The 23,377-nt window shown below is 51.2% G+C and overlaps 1 protein-coding gene across 4 annotated transcripts in view; it reads right to left on the bottom strand.

The window, feature by feature from the left end:
- The window catches only part of AKNA (AT-hook transcription factor), a 40,378-nt gene extending 18,561 nt beyond the window's left edge, over positions 1-21,817 (bottom strand). For all 4 annotated transcript variants that reach the window (XM_060154525.1, XM_060154526.1, XM_060154527.1 and 1 more), the window contains exons 1-10: positions 21,649-21,817; positions 19,722-20,111; positions 15,689-16,728; positions 13,897-13,971; positions 8,117-8,273; positions 7,288-7,442; positions 4,309-4,368; positions 2,168-2,295; positions 1,487-1,694; positions 51-205 (exon numbers count right to left, since the gene is read on the bottom strand). In XM_060154525.1, coding sequence (XP_060010508.1) covers positions 51-205; positions 1,487-1,694; positions 2,168-2,295; positions 4,309-4,368; positions 7,288-7,442; positions 8,117-8,273; positions 13,897-13,971; positions 15,689-16,728; positions 19,722-19,998 — 2,255 coding nt within the window. In that variant the 5' untranslated portion in view covers positions 19,999-20,111; positions 21,649-21,817. The remainder of the gene's footprint in view (positions 1-50; positions 206-1,486; positions 1,695-2,167; positions 2,296-4,308; positions 4,369-7,287; positions 7,443-8,116; positions 8,274-13,896; positions 13,972-15,688; positions 16,729-19,721; positions 20,112-21,648) is intronic.
- Between the last annotated feature and the right edge of the window lie 1,560 nt (positions 21,818-23,377).

Raw genomic sequence — 23,377 nt, 5'->3', positions numbered from 1 at the left:
GTCCCACTGCTGGACCCACCACCCTGGCCTCACTCCTGGTGGGCACTCACCGCTCTAGGAGGCCGTGGAAATCGTGCTCCACCCGCAGCTCCTTGTGCCCGAGCGGGGTCGGGAGGCCCAGCAGCCTGTCCTCTACTTCATTGCTGGTAGCGCTCAGATCCAAGTTCACGTGCAATGGGTGGAGGCCAGCGCTGATGGTGTCGAGCTGGGGCCAGAAAGGAGGAGGGGCAGAGATTCAGCAGACATCTGAGACCATCTTTTAAGGACCCACCTTATGCCAGGCTCATGCTGGGTGCCAAAGAGTAAGAAATGGGTTAGGTTCACTAACCTATCATCCTTTTACGTGTGCACAAGTAGGGACTGGGTCACGCGACCTTTGACACTGACTGCCATTGACGGAGCCCCTGCTACGTGCCAGGCGCTGTACAGACATCACTTCACAACAATCCCACCAGTACCTAGGTTATTACAACCCATTTCACAGACAGGTAACTGAGGCTCAAATGATTTGCCTAAAGTCACACAGAAGTGAGGGGCAGAGCCTAGATTTGAACTCAGATTTCCATTCCAACATGGACACCCAGCCCCTCAAAACACCTTCACCATGGGAGCAGGGGAGCCCCTCAAGATGAGGCACTCGAGATGATTGTCTCTCATGGGGTTGTGACGTGGGCTAGAGAGAATTCTACAAAGCCCCTTCCATGTACAGCCCTTCTCTAGTGTCACCACCTCTGTGAATAGTCCCCGTATTCACCCAGGACTAAAAGTTAGAAGCTTGGAGGTCATCGTTTGCTCCTTTCCTCTCATCACGAATCCAAGTCCAGTCAAATGTACCTTCTAAACCTCTCTCAAGTCCATGCACGTCTCTCCATCTGCCCCACCACCTCCCCGCTTCTGACCTACCTGCAAATCCTCTGGTATCTTCTCCTGCTGAAAAACCCAGCAGAGTTTAAGACCATCCCCTTGATGTGACCCACACATGTACATCCTGAGGCCCCTGCCTGCCTCCCCAGCCTCCTCCCCTCTCCTGCCTGTCTCCCCTGCCTCTTAGACCCCTCCTCAGGGTCCATACTCTAACCACAGGGCCTTTGCACAGGCTGTTTGTCCTGCTAGATGGCTTTTCTGCACCTAGTAATTCCTACTCACCCTCAGATCTCATTTAAACATTACTTCCTCAAGGAAAGTTTCTCTGACCCCCTAAACTCAGATATGTTACCCTGTTATCTACTCTCATAGAACCTCATAATTCTCCTTCAGAGCACTGATCAAAATTATAGTTAAGTAACTGGGTAACTAGTTCAACTAGACAGAAAACTCCATGAGGGTACAGGCCACCTATTATTTCAGTTGTTTTCTACTGAATTCCCACCACGTGTCATGAGTCTTGGCACATGGTACCAACTTCTCAGACATGTCATGAAGAAGTTAATGAATGGAGAAAACAGTGAATGAAGGAACAGTCCAATACGGTTGGGCAAAGAGGTACCTCAGGGCAGAGGGTCTGGATGGCGGGCGTGGGGGCTTGCTCCAAAGGAGGGGGCAGGCCCGTTGGCTGGAGGGGGGAGGGCACAGCTGGGGAGCTGTCCAGAGCCAAGTCTGACCCGGCTGGCTCAGGTTCCTGCTGGTTCTGGTCTATGTGGTCCTTCAGCTCATCCAGGCGAATTCCCAGCTGGAATATCTCTGCCTCCAGCTCCCTGGAACGAGGAAACATCAGGCAGGTCTGGGAGGCTGTGCTTCAGAGCAGAGGCCCCAGAGATGCCCGTGGAGAGTGCATCTGACATCATAATCTAGATTATGTGGAGAGCAAAATCAACAAGGTGAAAGTGGACACCGCTGGGAATAAGGAGGCCTCAGCCTGAGTCCCCTTCCGCCACCATCTGGCTGCAGGAGCTTGAGTAAATCCCTGCCCCCTCTGGCCTCAGTTTCCCCATTGTCCAATGAGGGGCTTTATAACTCTTATCTCCAAGGTCACTTCTCATTGAAGGGAGTTCCAAAGGGACACAAATCTCAGCCTTCAAGTATCCCCCATCTGGACGTGTTGTTAATTGGGATAGGACTTCTCCCTGTTCCCCTAGTGTGTGAATTATGAGGACAAACTGTCCCCCTCCTGGTGGGAACCCAGGGCCTGACCCTTCTGTCCTTGGAGGCCTCTCTCCCCAGCATGTACCTGCCGGGATCAAATCTCCCGGGCGTCCCCGTGGAGCCGGCAAGCTGCTGGCCCAGGTGTTGCTCCCTGCAGGCCTTCAGATATTCCTCCTCCAAGGCCGCGTGGACAGCCTTTAGCTGCTGGAAGACCTGAAACCAGACAGGCCAGGAAGACTTGAGTGCCCAGCCCCCGTGGGCTCCATCCTTGCAGACACAGTGGACGAGACAGCTCTTTGGGGGAGGGGAGGAGCGTGGGACTCTGGGACTGCGGAGGCCTCCAGGCCCCGGAATATCTGGAAGGCTGGGGTTGGTACCCTCTGGAGGCTGCTCACTCTGGTCAATCTCCCTGCCATCAGACTGGTATGGCAGAGGCATGGCTTAGAGCACTGGCACCAGCCCTGGCACCAGCCCCGGAGGGTACCAGTCCTTCCTGGGTAGACCTACAAGAACCCAATGTTCCATGATGGTCATAGTGTCAAATGTGCTGTCACTATACCCCCATAAGGACCTAGTACCTGAGACACCTTAGATCCTCATCCTCGATTCTCAGAACAGTGGATTTTGGAACATTAGTCGTTCTTTTCCCAAATCCTTATAGATTAGCACAACAGACGGTATTATCATCACCATCATACTGTTGATAATGATAACTAACATTTATGAGCACTGAGGCTCTGGCTAAAGCCCTTTGCATTATGCATTTAATCCTCAACATAACCCTAATGAGAGGGGTAATTTATCATCTCCATTTAAACGGGATGAAACTACAGCACAGAGAGATTAATTAAGTCAGTGAAGGTCACACAGCGGGTGAGAAAGTTGTAGAGTCGGGATATGAACCCAGGCCCTCTAGCTCCAGAGCTCATGGTCCCAACGATTATGCTAGGTCGTAGCTAACTCATGGGAGGTTAAAACTATGGGAGGTGGGCTCATTATCCCTGGCTTTTTATCATCCTCATCTCACTCACCCTATGCTGACAATAGACTGAGGCCAAGGACAACCTAGAGTCTAGCCCCCAGTCAAACTTTATCTTCCAACAGCTCTCAATCTCCCTGCATAAGGGGGAATCAGGAGAGGGGGAAGAAAAAGAATGGTTTTGATTTTCAAGGTCCTTGATCATCCACTCAGTGAGATAATACAGTCCATATCACATTTTGTAATTGGAGAATGTGTGTAACATCTATATAGTAACATAATGCTTAGTAACATAACATTAACAGTAAAAACTATCAAACCAAGTGCGTTGCATTTGCCCTACTCACCCTCCCTCAGCTCCTCTCCCCACCCGGCTCTGCGCCTGGGGCATCAGCTGGTTTCCCCTGGGGCCTGTCTAGGGGAGGCATCTATTAGAGGTCACAGGGTGGGAGGAAAGAGACCTGGGGGGGAACTGCTCCGGGCAGGCGCTAGTCCCTGGGCTTCCCTGTCCCTGGTCGGGCTCCCTGAGGCTGCTGCCCACACCCCAGCTAACAGTCCCTTCACTGATCCCTACACCCGCAGCTTTGAGAGCTCCATCTTCTTGGGACCCTGGCTGATGCATCAGAAATCTAAATTTTATATATGACCACAGTTATCTAGAAATACGAGAGCCCAGAAGGAAATAAGCCAATAATGGTTAGATTAGGGGTTTCTTTCCCTTTCCCCCCCAGTTTTCATTTTAGCAATTACTTTTATAATAAGGAAAATTATAAAAAGAAAAGGCCTTTTCCTGGTTGCCGACAGGCAATATAATCCGTGGGAAGCTGTGCAGGGCAACGATTAAGACCCCGGACTTGGGAATCAGACAGACCTGGGTCTGGGCTGTGCCGTCTACTGGCTGTGTGGCCTTCCAGCTGCCTCTCTGGGCTTCAGCTCATCCCAGTTAAATGGGGGTGATGACTGTGATTGCCTTGCCGGGTTTTTATGGTGATAAAATGAAATAATGTACATCAAGGGCTTACCACAGTGCCTGGTACACCAGCATCTTTGCTTAATCAATGGTGACTATTGTGATATAATGATCATTATCATGGAAAGCTAATCAGGGGCTGTTTGTTCTAAAAGGAGACACGATGTCTGGGATTCTCTGGTCTGTCTTACAGCAAACGAGGCTTCAGAGCCTGTGCCATGGGAGACAGAGCAGCTGTCTTGGCAGCTCCAAGGGCATCTCTTGAAGTGGGCAGTACCTTGAGCTGGTCCTGGGGTGTCAGCTGTCCTGCTTGCAGCAGTTCTACAAAGGACTCCACCTGGGAATTGGAAAGGGAAGGAAACACGCTCCATTAATCCAGACTCAGAAGGTAAGTCCTACAGACTCCCACACTTCGCCACAGTCACACTTTGGTGCGGAGAGCTGGGCCCTGCCTTGGGATGTGGGTTTTCTGACAAGCACGGAGAGGCGGGTGCCAGAAAAGCTCCACCACTGGCCTGAGCCACGGCAGCCTTGGGAAGAATCAACGTGGAACCTCCAGGAATTTATTGACAGCAAAGCGCACTTACTCCTGTGCATGAAACCTACGGCAGCGTGGTGGGCATGGGGCAACAGGAAACAGTCTGAATGCCTATCTGTGGAACGGTATGCAGCCATCCAGAAGATGAGGGCACGTGTGTGTATTCTCATGTGTAAATGCCTCCAAGACCTACTTTTCAGCATCAAATCAAGGTACAGGACAGTGCTTATGGTAGGCTACCATCTGTATAAGATACGGAGAGAACAAAGAAGGAAAAATACAAACACAGTTGCTTATGTATTATAAACTATCTCTAGAAGGTATATTATAAACTATCTCTAGAAGGATGCAAGAGACTAAAATATTAATTGCTTCTAGGGAGGAGAACTGGGTGGTGGGCGGGTACAAAGATGGGAGGAAGTTTTCCTACTATATGTATCCTCTGAACTTTGAACAAAGTGAATTTACTGCCTACCCAGAAATATTCAAATTTGGGACGTTAAAAAAGTCAAGCTAGGGCTTCCCTGGTGGCGCAGTGGTTGAGAGTCCGCCTGCCGATGCAGGGGACGTGGGTTCGTGCCCCGGTCCGGGAGGATCCCACATGCCACGGAGCGGCTGGGCCCGTGAGCCATGGCCGCTGAGCCTGCGCGTCCGGAGCCTGTGCTCCGCAACGGGAGAGGCCACAATAGTGAGAGGCCCGCGTACCGCAAAAAAAAAAAAATTTGCAAGCAAAGTTATTAAGTTTATATTCAATTACTGCAAAATTTGAGTCAGGACATTCTCCCTGACACCACATTTGAAAATAAATTAAAAAAAAAAGTCAAGGTATATTATAGTGTACATACTCATGTGACCATTTCTATAAATGCATGTGTGTGCATTAAACATTTTGCATGAAGCAGAAGGACAAGAGGGGAAGAAAAGATTTCCCTGAATATATTCTTTGTCCTGTGTGAGGGTCTTTACCATGGGTATCTATTACTGTTACAAAAATTTTTTTAATTAGAAAAAAATGGCAAAGACAATTTGGAGATTTTTAGCATTTCTAGGAAAGCTCTAGATCAGTGCCAAAATATAACCTAGAAATTTACCTAATATAATTACATTATATAATTTATATAACATAAAATAGAAATGTAATGCAAGCTGCATATGTAATTTAAAACTTTCCAGGAGCCATACTAAAAATGTGAAAAGACACAAGTGAATTAATTTTAATAATATATTTTATAAACCTAAAATATTATTTTGACATGTAATCAACGTAAAAAAATATATTGAAAATTTTATATTCTTTTTGTTGCACAAAGTCTTTGAAAGGCAGTATGTGTTTTACACTTACAGAACGCCTCAATTTGGAGTGGCCACATGTCAAGTACTCACTAGCCACCTGACCAGTGGCTCCTGTATGGACAGGGCAGCCTGGATCACTAGGGGTCAGCTGGTGCCCCAGATTTTGCTCAATGTGGTGACCTTGGCTTTGCTTTACTTTAGAGCACACAGGACAAGGAGGAGAAACATCTCCCCAGTTACAGGACCCAGAATGGTGGTGATTGGCGGTGATAAAAAGGAATAAAGTTCATGCTGCTACAACGTGGATGAGCCTTGAAAACATTATGCTAAGTGAAAGAAGCCAGACACAAAAGGACAAATGCTACATGAATCCATTTATAGGAAACGTCCAAAATAGGTAAACCCAAAGAGACAGAAAGTAGATGAGCAGCTGCCGGGGCCTGGGGGGAAGGGGATGGGGGGGTGACTGCTTAACGCATACGCAGTTCCTTAGTGGGTGATGAAAATGTTCTAAACTTGATGGTGTTGATGGCTGCGCAACTGTGAATATACTAAAAGCCACTGAAGCATTAACTTTAAATGACTGAATTGTATGTTATGTGAATTATATCTCAATAAAGATGTTACAAACAAGAAAGAAGGAAAGGAAGGAAGGAAGGGAAGAAAGAATGGTGGTGTTTCTTTGAAAGAATTTGTTTTATGGACATGGTGATGTATGTATTGCATTTCCCTTTCTGCATTGACAGCTAGGAAGCTCAAAACCAAATGTGAATCTGATAAAGCATTCAGGGTCCAGCAGAGCATTTTGTTTCTTCACTTCTCCCTAAGTTCCTTTTATTTTTTTCCTATCTTTACTTCCCCTTTGCCCCAGTTTCCTCACTTCCATTTTCAGAATGTGGTTACAATGCATGTATTTTCTAAGCTGCTTTAAAGTACTTTTGGAATAAGGCCAAGTGTATAGTTATAAACAGACCTGCAAACAATTCATAGTTATTTGGATGAAAATATAAAGGCCCCTTGAGAAGTGGCTGAGGGTTGATTTCCATAACGAAAGGAACTAAGGAAGTGAGGTGATCTATCCTAAAGAGGAGAAGGTAGAGCGGAGGTTCCATAACCCTTCCAGAATCCTGAAAAAGCAGGGAGTCTCCCCCAGAAGTGAAACCGGAGGTAGTTTCAAGCACAACTGGAGAGACTTTGATGAGACACAACGCCAAAAAGGGAGTCAAATCTAGCACTGGGTGAGAAGGAGGAGGCTGGAGCTAGGAGGTCCCTAAAACCAGGGTCAGGGAGGCTCTGTTTCTAAGTTAACTCCATTAAGGGAATAACGAGTAAGCCTCGTAGACAGCCCCTCATCCAAGCGGGCAGAGGCTCCGCTTTCTCCAGGTGAGTCCCATCTCTCGTGGGCAAAGCTGGGCTTCCACTCACCTTGGCCAGGAACCGACTGGCCCGAGAAGTCAGCTCCTGGGCCTGCTCCGCTGAGGGCTGGTCCTGGGCGATGCCCGGGTCGTCCGGAAGCCACCCTAGGGCGGGTGTGCTGGGGGGCGAGGAGGGGTTCAGGTCTCCTTCAGCTGATGGCCACCCTGGAATATACAACCACTAAATGCTGGGGCCAAGAACAGTCCTTCCTGGGGCTGAGGGACAGTTGCTGAACCTCGAATCCACCACCTCCATCCTCGAATGAAAACTCAGCCATCTCACGATCGTGCCATCTTCACATCGACCTGAGGGAGGGGCCTGGGCAGTGTTGTCCCCATTTATAGGAGAGAACAAGGTGTGGGTCAGCCCCGGATGACACAGCTAGAGCCAAGCCAGGCCTCTGGGTTTCCAGTCAATAGTGTGGGCTCCAACTCGGAAAGATGTGGGTTCAAATCCTGACCCTCCCCCATAGCAGTGTGACCTTTTACATGTCCTCACCTCTCTGAGCCTCGGTCTCCTTGACTGTCAGTGGGGTAACACCAGTGGGGACCTCACCGGGTGAGGGCTCTACAGTGACGATGCTCTTTGTCATACAACTCGTCCGAGATCACACAGCTGCTAGGTGGCAGAGCTAGGGCTTCGCCCAGGCTGCTCTGGCTCAAAGCAGACACTTTCTACATCTCCATTTGACCTCTTCAAGTCACAGGGCCCAGAGAGGGGCCTCACCTCCCTCCCTCCCCTGGCCTGAAGCCAGTGCCACCCCAGGGTGAACCAAGTGTCCCTAAAGCAGGGTTACAACAGAGGAGCCCTTCAGCCACATCTCCTCTCCCAGACTCACCTGAAGCCTCAGAGGTCTGCAGGCCCTTGGCAGGGCCTGGCCACCGCTCTACAGAGTGGGGCTGTGGGATGGTGAAGGACAAGACCTTGGTCCCCTGGGGCATCGTCCCCGTGTGGATGCTGTGGCTGGGCTGGGGCGGGTCCAAGTACAGGTTCACCTTTAAGGGAGGAGAGGCACAGCAGAGCCAAGGGTTGGAGCCAACCCACCCAAAAGGCCTCACCTTCATTCATGCCATCATTCAGGCGCTCAACAAACATGCCTTTGTATAATAAATAATATCTTTTAGTGGAACCCTTGGGTGGGGGCCAAACACAGGGCCAAGGGCTTACATATCCTTTCATGCTCTCTTTATGGCAGTCCTGAGAGGGAGGGACCATATGCCTATCTTACAGAAGAGGGAACTGAGACTCAGAGAGGTTGAGTCACTTACTCAAAATCTCCAGCTGAAAAATCCTTGGGCTGGGATTATAACTCTGCTTTGAACCCAAAGTCTATGGTTTTCCATATTAATGATTTTATTAATAATATTTGTTATAATATACCATAATAATATTGTAATCAATCTAATATTTAACACAGAACAAGTATAATTATATTACAGTAATATAATTAATATTTGTTATTAATAAAAATATTTCCAATAATTATCATTACATTGATAATAACTGCAATTAATGACTGTTTGAGTGAATGAGTCAATCAACAAGTAAAGGAATTATCTCTCAGTTGTAGCACATCTCCAACATTTGAGGATGGATTTCATACGGTAAATAGTCTAGTGTTTGGGAGAGAAGTAGAGAGTCAGGGAGATGGCCAAGGAAGACCTTCTGAAGTTGAAGACCCAAGTGGTTTAAAGCAGGGGCTGGCAACTATGGTCTGTTTGAGTGAACAAGGTTTTAGTGAACACAGCCGTGCTCGCTTGCTTTTGTATCGTCTGTGGTTGCTTTCATCCTGTAACAGCCGAGATGAGTTGTTACCATGGAGAATAGGTGGCCCACAAAGCTGAAAATATTCACTATCTGGCCCTCTACAGAGAAAGTTTGCTGATCTCTGGCTTAGCGCGTGAGCTCTGCAGTGCCTGGGTTCACACTGAGGCTCTACCACCACCCTCCTCTGAGTGCTAGAGCAGCTGACTGAACTCACCTGTCTGCACAAAGTGAGGGCTCATTAAATAGCAGCCACCACCCCCACATTCATCATCATCCATATTATAACTATTACCATCATCATCACGACCGCCATCATCACCACCATCACCATCATCACCACCATCATCACCATCACCATCATCACCACCATCACCATCACTATCACCATCATCACCACCATCACCATCATCATCACCATCATCACCATCACCACCATCATCATCACCATCACCATCATCACCACCATCACCATCATCATCACCATCATCACCATCACCACCATCATCATCACCATCACCATCATCACCACCATCACCATCATCACCATCATCACCATCACCATCATCACCACCATCATCACCATCACCATCATCACCACCATCACCATCACTATCACCATCATCACCACCATCACCATCATCATCACCATCATCACCATCACCACCATCATCACCACCATCACCATCATCATCACCATCATCACCATCACCATCATCATCACTATCACCATCATCACCACCATCACCATCACTATCACCATCATCACCACCATCACCATCACCATCATCACCACCATCACCATCACTATCACCATCACCATCATCACCACCATCACCATCATCATCACCATCATCACCATCACCATCATCATCACTATCACCATCATCACCACCATCACCATCACTATCACCATCATCACCACCATCACCATCACCATCATCACCACCATCACCATCACCATCACCATCACCATCACCATCATCACCATCACCATCATCATCACCATTGTCATGTATGTGGCCATCATGCAGGCAGGTCCCTAAAAAAGCTACTCTCCTATGTTGCCTCAGTGTCCCCTGGTCCTCACGACGTCAGGCTGCTTATCTTACTGCCCTCTGCTACCCTAAGGTCAGGAGTGGGCAGCTCAGGGTGGGCTCCCAGGCCCACAGAAGGCAGCCTCTCCCTGCTTAAGCTGCTCTTCACGTCCTGGCTGTGGCAGGAAAATCTATTCCAAAGTGAGGGACAATGGCTCAGCCGTGGCTGGGCCCCTGCTGCCGCCCCGCCTCCTTCAGGCCCAGCCTCTGATGAGAACAAAGCTGGATTTTAATAATCCCCTTGGCCATCTGCTCAGGCCCGCCTGTGGGGACTTGCCCACCAGCACCCCTCTCCTCCCAAGGTGACCCAAATCTGGGGGAGGCCCGGTCCTCCTGCGTTCTCCCCCTGCCCCACCCATCGGCCAGCCCCAGCCCGGGTCCACCAAAGGCCCAACCTGGGGGAGCAACAGGAACAAACTACTCTCAGCACCTCTGTTTGCACAGAGGGATCAAAGGCCCGTGCAGAGGCCCGGGAAGCGGGGAGCTGGGGTGAGTGTGGGTTTGCCGAGCTGCTCAGGCTTGTCCCTCCTGGACCCGTCTCTGGTGGGCAGGACCCACCCCCAGGGCCCCCGTTTAAACCAGGGTGTCCCGCGGTGCTCGCTGAGGTTGGATTGGCTCCCTCAGGGGCGTTAAGCAGGGAAGGGTAGATGAGTGCGGGAAACACTGGGTTAAATAACTGACTAATCTCAGCACAGATGGGTTCCTCACAGCCTTTAAAATGCTAATGGGCTTTATGAATGGGGCGGGGAGTGGAGAGACTAGGAAATGCTTCCCCAACTCCTCCAAACACACAAACCTCCCTGGCGCCTCTCCTCCCTCCCCCACATCCTTACTCTCCCCTCCCCCTCCCCCCTCCCACTCCCACCCTCACCTCCACCAGGCGGCCATCAGAACACACACTTTAGGAAAGGCAGTTTTATGTCATCCCCCCTGATTCTTTCTGGGGTAATTTCCGGTCTCAGCCCCTCCAGATCCCCCTACAGCTGAGGTGGGGGACAGCAGCTGGAGGGAGGTGGCAACACAGCTGCGAATGCAAGACACCCCCATAAACTCTGGCCCTAAGCTAGTCACCGAGCAGTGACTCCTGACCAGCCCTGGCTCCCTGCCCACACCCCAGACGGGATCCAGTAGTGCCCCCCGGCCCGGCCCTGGAACTCCCTGGTCAGCTTCCCCAGTGGCAGAGCTCACAATTGTTTAGTCTGGATCTGTTAAACCTAAAAAAATAAATAAGCTGTTAAACCTAAAAAAAAAAAAAAAAAAAAAAAAAGGGTGGGCTGTGGGCTACTGGGCTCAAACCCCAGCTCTGGTACCTACTTGTTGAGTGATCGCTCTGTGCCTCAGTTTCCCCCATGGCAAATGACTGAGGACAGTGGTCTGTACACATCATGTTTTACTATTGATATTATCAGTGTAACATCATCATTCTGCCTTGTCATGCCTCTGCCACATACCCATTGCCAGGGCCCGAGCTGGGCACACCCAGGCACGGGGAAAATAGTGCCCACTCTGGAACCAGGCAAACATAGTTTAATCCCTCACTTGTAATCCCTCACAAGCCGTGGCATGTTGAGCAAACCACTCCACCTGGCTGAGCCTCAGTTTCTCTTGTGAAGAGGGTCAAATGAGATGACTCTGGCAGTGTGCTCAGCCTGGGGCCTGGTATCTTTTACTGCTCAGCAAATGCCAGTCTCCTTCCCCTGGTCCCCACCCACTGCTGCTGCCCTAGAGCCAGGCCTGGCCTGGGTGTTTAGGGCCATATCCCCAGCCTGGGGTCCAGCCCTCCCCCTGGGGGCTCTGAGCAGAATGCAGTGGACCCCGGGGAGGTCATATCAGCCAGCTCAGCCTGGGGGAGCAGTACCGCTTCCGTCTCTGTGAACTGGGCTCCCTGGCAAGGGCTCTGAGTAGGAAGCTGCTCTGGGGTTTCCCGAACCTTCGGGGGTAGAGTCTACAGAGCTCCGGACACAGTGAGAAGCCCGGCTGGAATCTTGGCCCCCTCGGGCTCTGTGGAGCCCGGCAAGGCCCCTCCCCACTCAGGCTGCACGTCCTCCTCAGCCCTGCCTGTACTGCTTCCCAGGGCGCGGAGAGGATCGTCCTGCTTCCGGAAGAGTCCAGCTTACCTGTGCTCACCCTTCTCTTGAGGAGAACCCTCAGGCCAAGGAGTCATTTTTCCAGAAAGCAAGACCAGGTGAGCTAGTGCTGAACCATTCCTGGCCTCTCCAACCTCTCCTCCTCTGCCCCCTCACATACGCAGGGGTCTGGGTCACCAGCCAGGCCGGCGTAGGTGCACGTGGTGAGTCCCCACTGGGACAGGGGAGTGTCCGGGAGACGCACACAGCTGTGCCCCCATGGTGTCCCCCTGCCTGGCACACATGGGCACCCAGTGAACACCTTCATATTAATACTATTAATCATAATAATATTCCCTAACTCTTAGGAGGTACCTGCCAGATGCCAGGTACATACGTTCCATACACGAACTCATTCCTTTAAATAAGTAAAGCGGGAAGGAAGGAAAGGAGGGAGGGAGGAGATATTCCCAGCCTCTGACCCTGACCTTGAACTTTGGCAACCTATGCCCCTCCTGGGGTCCTGATTCTCCGATCTGTGAGACAGGGGAGCTGAGGATTTGGACCCCATGACCAGTTCCTTTCTCCTCGGACCTTCTAGGAGCCTGCGGCCATGAAAATGTGGTTTCCCTGGAGAGGACGCCTCACCAAGCCCTCTACTACCCCCATCCCTTCGGCCCCTGAAACTGCCTCAGAGATGTGGAAGAAGTCTTAAGACATGGGGTGGGGGGGAGGAAGGGGAGCCCGTTGGCTCCTAGGAGGCCCAATGAACCCCCTTTTACAGTTGTGCCCAAGGAGGCCAGGATGGAAAGGAGCTGCCTGGGTCAGGAGGTGCGTATGGGGACGCGGAAGTCCTGCTCCTAGAACAGGGCCCCTTCTTTCGTTTCCTCATCGTGGCTGCCTCGGCGACACTTCACAAAAGAAGCATCGCTAGATGGTGGAGAGCAGTGGCCTGGCAGGGGCAGGGGTCTCGGAGCGTGACGGGGACAGCCTGGGTCCGGCGGGGGCAGGGGGGTCGTGAGAGGGAGGGTCTGCGTCTCTGCACCCCACCTCCCACCCCTCCTCCGCTGCTGCCTGATGGGGCAAGAGGTGGGGAGAGGTAAGCAGGAAACCAGGAGGGGCTGTGAGAGCCCCACTTCCTGCCTCACCTCAGAAAAGGGGAAGGGCCCAAGTGCAGAATTCACAGCTTCCCCTAGGCGGGGTGGAGCCTGGGCAGGATGGGGGTGGTGGATTTCCCCTCGCCCCCCTCCCCCGGCCCCACACTAGACATTCAGTGAGGAGAGAAGCTGTGGGTGAGAAGTTGGGGCAGGAGAAAGGCAAAGGTGTGATCTGGCAAGTATCAGCCTCAGGGGTTGAGCAGAAATTCTGTGCTACTCCCTTGGGGCTCGAGAGCCCAAGTAACTTCCTTAAGGTCACACAGCTAGTCAGTAATGGAACCAGGAGTTGTGCCCAGGTGGTCTCACTCCAGAGCTCATCTAGAAGCAGAGAGCTTGCGGTGAAAACTCCTGGGCACCCTGGATTCCAGCATTCAAGGACTCAAAGTTCATCAACAGTAAAGGAGATTGAGCCTGGAGAGGGCAAGGTCACTGCCCCAGGTCACAGAGTGACCTTGTGGTAGAACAAGGAAGGACCGGGTTCCTCTATCCCCAGGGTCTCCCGAGCGGCCCCCTCCACCCCACCGGGCCCAGTACCTTGGCTCCGAGGCGCAGCTGGTCGATGGTGTTCTCAGCCTCAGCGTACTTGGTGAGGAGCTTGTGGTAGTCCTCCTGCAGGAGATGGGGGTGTGCAGTGAGGTCACGCACCAGGCCCCTCACTGTGAGACCCCTCGCAGGGAACCCATTCCCCAAAGGGGGCCTCTGGGTGCCTCGGAGTGAAAGAGCTCTGTAGTGGTAGCTCAGCAGACCCCTTCAGGCTCACGTGCAATACGGACCCCCACGGCCAAATTCCGGGGGGTCGGGGGTGGCAGGACAACTCCTCCACCATCGCTTCTTCTACATCCCTGACAGTGAGTCAGGGATGGGGGCCTTTGGGCTGCTTCGCCTCGATGCATAACCGTAGCTACTTGCTTATTTGTCCGAATTCCCTGCCCTCATCTGTCTTCCCCACTGCTCTGTTCCCAGGAATCAAGTAATATGTGCTTAATAAGTATTTTTTAATGGCTGATTGAATCATCTAAGCGTCCGGAAGTAGAAAAGTAGAAGACTTGAAAATCACGGTTGCCTTTACTCACAGTCACGATTTGCCATACACGAAACTGAAGAGCTTCTTAAAACAAGTCATTACGGGGGAAAAGCAAGAACAAGTGTCACTGGTCGCCTTTGAAGGAGGCCAGGGAACTGATGCGTTGTTCTGAACACTGGTAATTAGAAGGGCAGAATCAAGCGTTTTTCCTGTCTTTCCCATGTGAACGAGGCCTTGGTAACCAAAGAGTTGATGAGGGCAAGTTTCACTTCATAGAAGATTTCCCGCAAATAAATGAAGAAGGAATGCTAGCATTAGGATACTACCACTCTGTCCCCGCAAGTGAAAGCCTGGATCAAGGCAACGACCATCAGGGGTCCTTAACACCACAAACGAGACACCAGCAAGCAGTTTACACCCCTTGAAGGCACCACCTATGATGGGCTCTTGCCAAAAAAAATCCCTACCGGCACAGAGCTCCTGATCTGGGGGGAAATAAACAGACGACGACAACTCGAAAACGCCTCTGCCTCTAACTGGGCAAAACACAGGACACAAAGAAGACAACGCGACACGTGAAGAAACATCGGAGAGTGTATCAGCAAACCGCAAAGTGTGGGAGACTCTACAGGACAGAAACCTGTCTCCTTAACAAATAAATTACAAGGAAGAAGATTTGACAAAGAATGCAAACAGAAAGGCAGGGTGGGGAGGTGGTGCGCAGAGACTTGAAAAGGCACATCGGCCGCATGCAATATCTGAGCCGTGTTTGGATCCTGGTTCGAACAAACCAAAATAAACAAGCCATTTATGAGACAGAGTGGGAGACGCGAACACTGACTGGACGTTGGTTGATATTAAGGAATTGGTGTTTAAGTTTCAGGTATGCAGAGTGTACGGTTATCTTTAAGAGAGATTCCTTATCTTTAGACACACACTGAAATATTTGGGGGTAAATGATTTGAAGCCTGAACATTGCTTCAGAATACTCCAGTAGGGTGAGAGGAGGAACAGGTGAGGCCATAGATGAAAAAGGTTGCCAGGCGCTGGGCGATGGGTCCATGGGGGTTCGTCATACTATTTTCTCTCTTGTATATGTCTTGAGTTTTTCATAGCACGAGTTAAAAGCAAACAAACACGGTCTACCCTCGCAGCATGAGTGCAATCACTGCTTTTTTGAGCCAAGGGCTTGGGACTGTCCTCATCGCAGGGGACCCCTGGCCGAGCCCCAAGGCCCCCCACCCCGACCAGCCTCCAACCCAGACCAACAGGTGCCTTGGTGTAGAAATGAGTCGGGCTTACCTGGAGCTGATGGACCAGCTTGGTGGCCTGTTCGGGCGTCTGAAATTCTTGGGGTAACCTGGTGGTGGGGTGAGTAGGAGGGGGGTCCTCTCCCGGGCAGACTTCTCCGCTGTTTAACAGCAACTCCCGCACAATCTCGGCAGGTGACTTGAAGATCAGTGGCCTGGCAGGGCCCTCAGGCAGCCTGCTGTGGCTCCTGGCTTTGGGGGGGCGGTAAGTCTCATCTTTGGGGAACTTCACCCGGGGTCCCACCTTGGAGAAATCAGGGAGCGGGTAGTTCAGCCGCCCCCGGCCGTACTTGGGGGTGTCAGAAGATGAGTGACCAGCCAGAGTGGCTCCCGGCCTGGGCGGCGGCCTGTCCTGTCGAGCTGGCCTAGGTGGAGGCTTCAGGGCGCTGATGGAGCCGGTGAATCGGGAAGGGAGCGGCTTAGGTGATATGCGCGTCCGCTTCCAGGATTGGTCCCCGGGCTGAGGGCAGGAGAGGCTGGTGGTTTCTCTCCTCCATCTATCTGCAGGACACTGGACGCTCTGGGCTGGAGGGGCTGAGGACTCCTGGAATTCCGTGGCCGTCGCCAGAGTAACGCTTCCTCCAGTTCTATCGTTTGGGTTTAGGAGGTGGTGGCTGGAGCTCTGGGGTGAAGTTTCTGCCAGGGCAGCGGGCGGGGGGACATCAGTCTCTCCTTCCCAGGTAGAATCCAGACTGCCACCGGGGTTGAGGTTCACAGTTCCACTGCTCCAGGACCTGGCAGACTCAGAATGTTCTCGAAGTTTGTCTCCACTGGCTTGTTCGTCAGAAGCCACCCAGCCTGTGGGTTGACCCCAGCCCAGAGCCATGGGGCTGGTGTTCCCATTGCCCCCCGAGCTGAGATCAGTGTCATACCCCAACCTTGGGGAGCTCTCTCCAGCTTCCTGGACCTCAGGACCTCCCAGGGCCTCATCTGGCTCCTCTTCAGTCATGTCCAGTTGAGGATACTGCTGCGGGGGCCAGTTGAGTGGCAAGTTGGAACTCTCTGGGCTGTCCACATCCTCTGCTTCAAGCTCTGGAAAGACAGGTCATTGCTTCGTATACGCCAGGTCTGGACTCACTGTGTCACACTACCTAGGCCGTCTCACCCCTCTGGGCTTTCATTTCCTCATCACATGGCAACGGCAAGAAGCCCAGCGATCCCCCCATAGGGCCAAATACTTTTCGAACACCTCCTCTAGTTGTCTCAAAGGTCCTCCAAACTCAATCCTCAAACCTGGTTGTCCCCCTAGCGTTTCCTGTCTCAGCAAATGGAAACATCATCCCACCCAACTGCACAGACCAGAAACGTGGGAGGCATCTTTGCCATCTCCCTCCCCCATCCCCCCGCCATCCAACCTGTCACCTGGTCCTGTCCTGATTACCTCCTATGGTGCTCTCGAACTCACCTGCTGCTCTAGAGTCCAGAACCACCAGGTTTGCCCAAGTCTACCTCCTCTCTTGCCTGGACCACTGTAGCAGCCACCTAATCATCTCAATCCTCACTCTTATTCTCCATATGAAAACTCTTCACTGTCTTCCTGTTGTTCCCAGGAGAGAGCTGAACCTTTAATATGGTCCTAAGGTCCCTGTCTCCACCCCACATTAGCTCCGTGGTTCCCCTCAGTCTCTCCCTGCTCTAGCCGTGCCACATCCTCTCCTACCACAGGGCCTTTGTACATGCTGATCCCTCTGCTAAGGTCCTCTCTCCCTCCCTTTGTCTAGTTAACTCCTATTTGTCCTTCATACATTAACTCAACCTTGACCGCATCAAGGAAGTCTTCTCTGATCTCTCTAACTTAGGTCAAAAGCTCTCTTTCATAGGGGTTCATATGACTGAATACCTCTACTTTGAAATATTTATTACAGCTGCAGTTTTCCATTTATTTATGTGATTCTTTCATTAATATTTTCCTCCCTCACTACACCGTAGGCTTCATGAGGGCAAGGATGCTCTCTGTTTTTATCCATTATTGTATTTGCAGAGGAGGTGCTCAATATTTGTTGACTGAAAAGAAGGAAAGAAGAAAGGAGGACAGTAAGGTATGCAAAGCTCCCAGAAAACGGATAGTTGTTATAATTATTAGACAGTAAGTGCTCAAGAAATATCCATTCATCCATCCCACTCACCCATCCACCCACTCACCCATCCAACACCCACTCACCCATTGATCCAACCATCCAACCTTTCAATTGTCCATCCATCCACCCACTCACCCATCCATCACCCACTCACCTACCTATCCATCCAGCTATCACTTATCCATCCATCTATCCATCCACCTATCTGCCTATCCACCTACCCATTCATTCATCCATCTGTGCATCACCCGTGCAGTCAGTGCTTATGGAGCACCTCCTCTGTCCTAGACCCTGTGTCAGCCTCTGGCACAGATCCAAGGTTTCATGAGCTACAGTCTGGGTACCACCAAGCACAGACTCTCTGCTCTGGCCAGATGCACCTTTGTCATAACCCTTATATCACTCTTTGCTTCCCCATGCTCTTTCCCCTACCCTTGGCACCTCTACACCTTTCATCTCCTTAAAACCTCCTTCAGCGAGTCTCTCTCGTTTACAGCAGCGCACTTGAAGCCCAGAAAGGTTAAGTAACTTGCCAAAGATCATGCAGTGGTTCAGAGCAGTCCTGGACTTAGAAGCAAGGTCCCAGCTATGCAGGCAAGTTAGTCTCTGCTGATGGGGGTCATGCAGTGGGATGAAGAGATCGGGCTTTGGAACCGGGCAGACCTGGCTTCAATCCTGGCCCTTCTGATCCCTCATAGGGCACCATGAACAAGTAGCTGACCTCTGTGGCAATCTTTACTCTACCTGGAGGCTATTCTCTCCTACCTGGAAGAAGGTGGTGAGGAAAGGTGGAGATATGGCTTGCGCCCTGCCCAGCCCTTTGCCTGGCACACAGTAAGGGCGCAGGACATGGCAGCAGCTGTTACATTACAGCAGGGGGTTACCATGTGACCTCAGGAAGAGATGCTTCTGCCCCTTCATCCCAGTGCATCCCTGTCACCATTCCCTAAGGAGAGCTCGGAAATAGCTCCTGAGTGGGTAGCTGTGGGCAGACCCCACTTTAAACAGACCTGGAACTTGGGGTCACTGCACAATCTACTATCAGCCTGACGGCTTCTCTGACATCTACGGGGGCCTGCCTGATCCCAGAATCCTAAGACAGGGGCGTTTCATTCATATTCGAATGCAATAATCTCTATGTAATCAAGTTCAAAGGTGTTATTACTCCCATTTCACAGATGGGGAAACCAAGATTCAGAGAGGAGAAGGGACTTGTTGAGCCAAGCTAGGAATTTAGTCTCAGTTGTTCTTAATGCAGAGAAAAGTTATTTTAGAAAACAAGGGAAGCCATCATTCTCGTTGCTAATTGGGATTTTAAAACATCGTAGAAATGGGCAGAACCCTTGGACCAAGCAATTTAAAATATCAACGTTATTATCAAATTAAGTGTGCAAAGATATACTAATGACATATCTCTGCACTATTTATAATAGCAAAAACTGAGAAACTACCTAAATGCCCAGCAGTAAGAGGACTGGCCCAACAAATTACAGAATATTCACACCACGGAATTCCTAAGCAGACATTAGAAATGACTTGTGGAAGAATATTTGATAAGCTGGGAAAGCGTTCATGTCTATTAAGTTACAAAAAAGCAAGTTACAATAGAGTTTGTAGAATACTGTTGCATATTCATGCTACATTTATATATATATATATATATACACACACACACACACACACACACACACACACACACACATGGAAGAGAGCAGCTAGCTGGATAATAAGTAATTTTTAGTTTTTTCTCCTTTGGCTTATATTTTCTGATTTTTCTGCAAAGAACAGTACTGTTTATATAATTTAAATCTTAAAAAAATTTTAAATTGTAGACTTCGTAGATTTTAACTTAAAAAATTTTTGAAACTCTCTCTATTCCTGCCTCCCGCCAGAAGGGGGGAATGTTTGGGGGACACCACTGTGGGATTGCAGGGGAGTCGGTCTCACCCTCTTCTGCAGACTCTCCTGATTCAGGATCTGGGTGCCCATCAGGCTGTGAGTCCGGGCCCCTCCACTCCAGTGGCTGCAGGCACTGCTGGGCCAGGCGGAAGTCCTCCAGGAGCTCAGGGCTGGTGGCACTGGGAAAGGGCGCCTCTTCTACCAAGCTGCACGTGCCGCTCCCATCAGCATCCTTTCCCTTATCGGCCCAGACCCAGCGCCTCCGCCGGGGCCCCTTTCCCAGGCCTGACTCGGCCCAGTGGACCTCCGTCCCGGAGCTGGTCATTGGGCCTGGCCTGAGTTTCACCTGGGCCCCTTCATCTTCAGGAGACGGAGCTGCCCCTATGGGCACCAGGGTTCCCGCCGGCTCCTCTCAGCACAAGCCATCCTGCCTGTGGCCTGTCGGGGACACAATCAAATGGAGAGCGTTAATCCTTGAATCCCCTCCTTTCTTCAGAAGCAGAAATTACCAGCAGGAACTCTGGAGTCAGAAGCCCTGCATGGCCTTGGCCAAATCACTCCACCTTGTATTTCTTCATCAGTAAAACTGGGGTCATAATTCCTCTCTCTCTCTAGAGTTTTATAAAATTACCTGAGATATGGGATAAGGAGGCCAGCGGCCAGCACACAGCAGGTGTCCCATGTGTGCTGGTGCCTGTTACCACATGCCAGCCTCCACACATGGGCGCCGGGGCACAGGCCCTGCTCACATGAGAACTGAGGGCCCAGGAGGAAGCAGACAAACAACCTGGCACCTAGAGATCAACGTGAGAGCGATGGGAAAGCACGGGGAGGGGCCCTGGGGGTGCAGGGCAGGCCCAGGAAGTCAGGATAGGTCCCATTTAGGGGCCACGCGCTCTGGGAACCTTCGTGAGTGGGGGACCGGTGAAAAGAGCATTCCATTATCCAAAATAATTGAAAACAGGTACTCAGACGAATACGTGTACACGCACTTTCCTAGCAGCACTATTCGCGATCGCCGAAAGGTGGCAACAGCCCAGATGTCTATCAGTGGATGGATGGACAAACAAGTGGTGGTCTATCCGCACGGTGGAATATCGTCCAGCCACTAAAAGGAGTGAAGCACTGACACGTGCTACGAGGATGAATCTCAAAACCGTGATGCTAAGTGAAAGAAGCCAGACACAAAAGGTCACGTACTGTATGATTCTAACCGTACGGAATATCCGTAACAGGTAAATCCCATTGCTGACTAGTGCTTTAGCTGGGGGAGTGGGGAGAGGGGAGTGACTGCTTGAATGGGCACAGGCGTCCTTTCGGGGTGATGAAAACGTTTTGGAACTAGATAGAGGTGGTGCTTGCACAACTTTGTAAGTATACTAAATGTCACTGAATTGTTCATTTTAAAATGGTTAAATTTTATGTTATGTGAATTTCACCTCAATGAAAAACATTTTTCAGGCAGGGGTTCCATCAAGTACCAAGGCCTGGAGGAGGAGGGGGCGGCATGTAAGTGGTTTCCCCATGGCTGTGCTAGTGGGGGCAGGAGCTGGGGCTCTGATTGCAGAGAGTGTGGGCATGCAGACCACGAGAGAGCACGTCGAGGTGCAGTTAGAAGTTTCTCTCTGGCTGCCTGGGGAGAATGAACCAGAGGGAGAGCCTGGTTGCACAGGGACCTGTGGCACAGGAAGGACGGCTGCAGAAGGGCTCCTCCCCGCCTGTCTTCTATCCTCTCCTCCTTTCCCTCTCTCCCTTCTCTCCCTCCCATCTCCTCTCCCCTCCCGCTATGGCCAACACCCCCAAGCGCTTCCTCTGATCCCTGGAAACACAAGGCTGACAGAGCAGCGGCATGGTCCCACCCAAGGAGCTCATGCAAAGCACCCACTCTACGGGCAGGAAAACTGAGGCCCAGAGAGCAGAGGGGCCTTGGCTGAAGCCACACATGGGTCGGGACAAGGCTGGCATGAGAGGTTACCTTGCAGCTCGCGTCCCGGCTCTTCCCTCCGTGCCGTGGAGACAATAACTCCAGGCCTCCCAGGACAGACACGCCCTGTGTTTGTCCCTGCAGCCTCGTGTGCGATTGGGTCTTGGTCAGAGCCTTGGTTCATACCGTTGGGAAAAGTCAGCAGGCAACTATTTCTGGATAGAGAGTCCCCCAGGGATTGGCTGGCGCCTTTTCAAAGGCTGGGGTAGGAACGGGGACTAACATTGTCCCCACTCTGGTCTCAGGGGCCTCACCCTCTTCCCCCGACACAATCTTCCTCCCTCCTCCCTGAATTTCCCCCAGATCACCCTGTAAGCCTCCACATGACCCCCGCCACATACGCTGGGCCCTCGCTGTGCCCACCCAGGCTAGAAGCTTTACTGCCTGTTCTCGATCTGCCCTCACCCCAAACAGGTAAGTAGGTCATAGGAAAACTATTCTTCAAATGAGAAAACCAGAACTCAGCATGGAATAGTTACTTGACCAAGTTCACCCAGCTGGTTAGTGACAGCAAGATTTGGACCTGTCGATTTTGGCCCAGTGAGTGGTCTCCAGTGTTTTTTTTTTTTTAATCACACAACTCATCATTAAAAATATATTTGCTCATACACCTAACATGTATTTCTTATAACATCATCTGCATGCCTTCTCACACGAATATATTACGTGTTAGAAAAAATATATCTAAAATTGAATTTTTAAAAAGATCCAATAGAAAATAAATATTTTAAAAGGAAGTTCTAATCCTTGCTTTCCACACCCTCTCGGGGCGCCTGTACCCCTCTTGGAAATCCCTGCCAGCTTGAGCGCTTTTAAGAATCCTCTAAGAATGCAGCTCCCTAAGGTCAACCTGAAGAGAGCGGGACTCCATGGCCCTGGGACGGGGCCCAGGAGTCCGCATTTTAAACCAGCGCCCCGGGCAAGGCCCACCCTTTGACCTTGACTAGGCCTTTTGGGCCCTGCCACGATGGCAGGTGTGGAAGGTGCTAAAGGCCTTGCTTTTCTCTTTCTGAAACCTCTGCCGAGGAAGTGGCTGGGGGAGGCGTGTGGGGGTTTTTTTGACTTCTAAAGGGCTTTTTTTCTAGCCGTGCCACAGAGCAGCCCGTCCAATCACAGAGGCTTCGGGTGCACAAAGAGGAACATCCTGTCTCCTGGGATGACTCAGTCATTGCAGAAATCTCACTGTGACCAGGGAAAGCCTCTGGTTGGAGGCAGCTGCGGTCACTGGCTGGAGTTTTGCACATGTTCCCCAGGCCCCCAAACCTGTGAGCCTCTCATGAGCAAAAGCTCTGCATTTCGCGCACGCCACAGCCCTGGGTGCCATGGAGTACAGGACAGGTCGGTCAGCCAGTCAGTCAACAAACACACACGAGTGCCAAGCACGTGCTGAGCTCACGCTGGGACAAGGACACCTGCTCACTGGGCTGCTGTGAAAGAGAAGCAGGCAGGGTGTCTGGAGACTAGCTTCTGGCCCTGGTGCTGCTCATCCACCGTGAACTGCTGGGCTTCAGTTTTCCTCACTGTAAGATGGAGAAAATGCCACCCGCTCTCGCAACCATGGGGAGTGGCGCCCTGTTAGGGTGGGCTGGGAGGTAGGGGCGGGGCTAAGTGAACTTTGAGGTTCCTGGTTGACTTGTTGGCTTCTGAGGACCACAGACTTCAAACAGTTAACCCCCTCCTCCTGCCTGAGGTCCCAATTCAGAGTAACAAAGATATATAT

Source organism: Lagenorhynchus albirostris, chromosome 7, assembly GCF_949774975.1.
Source record: "Lagenorhynchus albirostris chromosome 7, mLagAlb1.1, whole genome shotgun sequence".
In the NCBI taxonomy this organism is placed as follows: Eukaryota; Metazoa; Chordata; class Mammalia; order Artiodactyla; family Delphinidae; genus Lagenorhynchus; species Lagenorhynchus albirostris.
The sequence above is the reverse complement of the archived record's forward strand: the minus strand, read 5'-3'. Positions and strand labels throughout refer to the sequence as shown.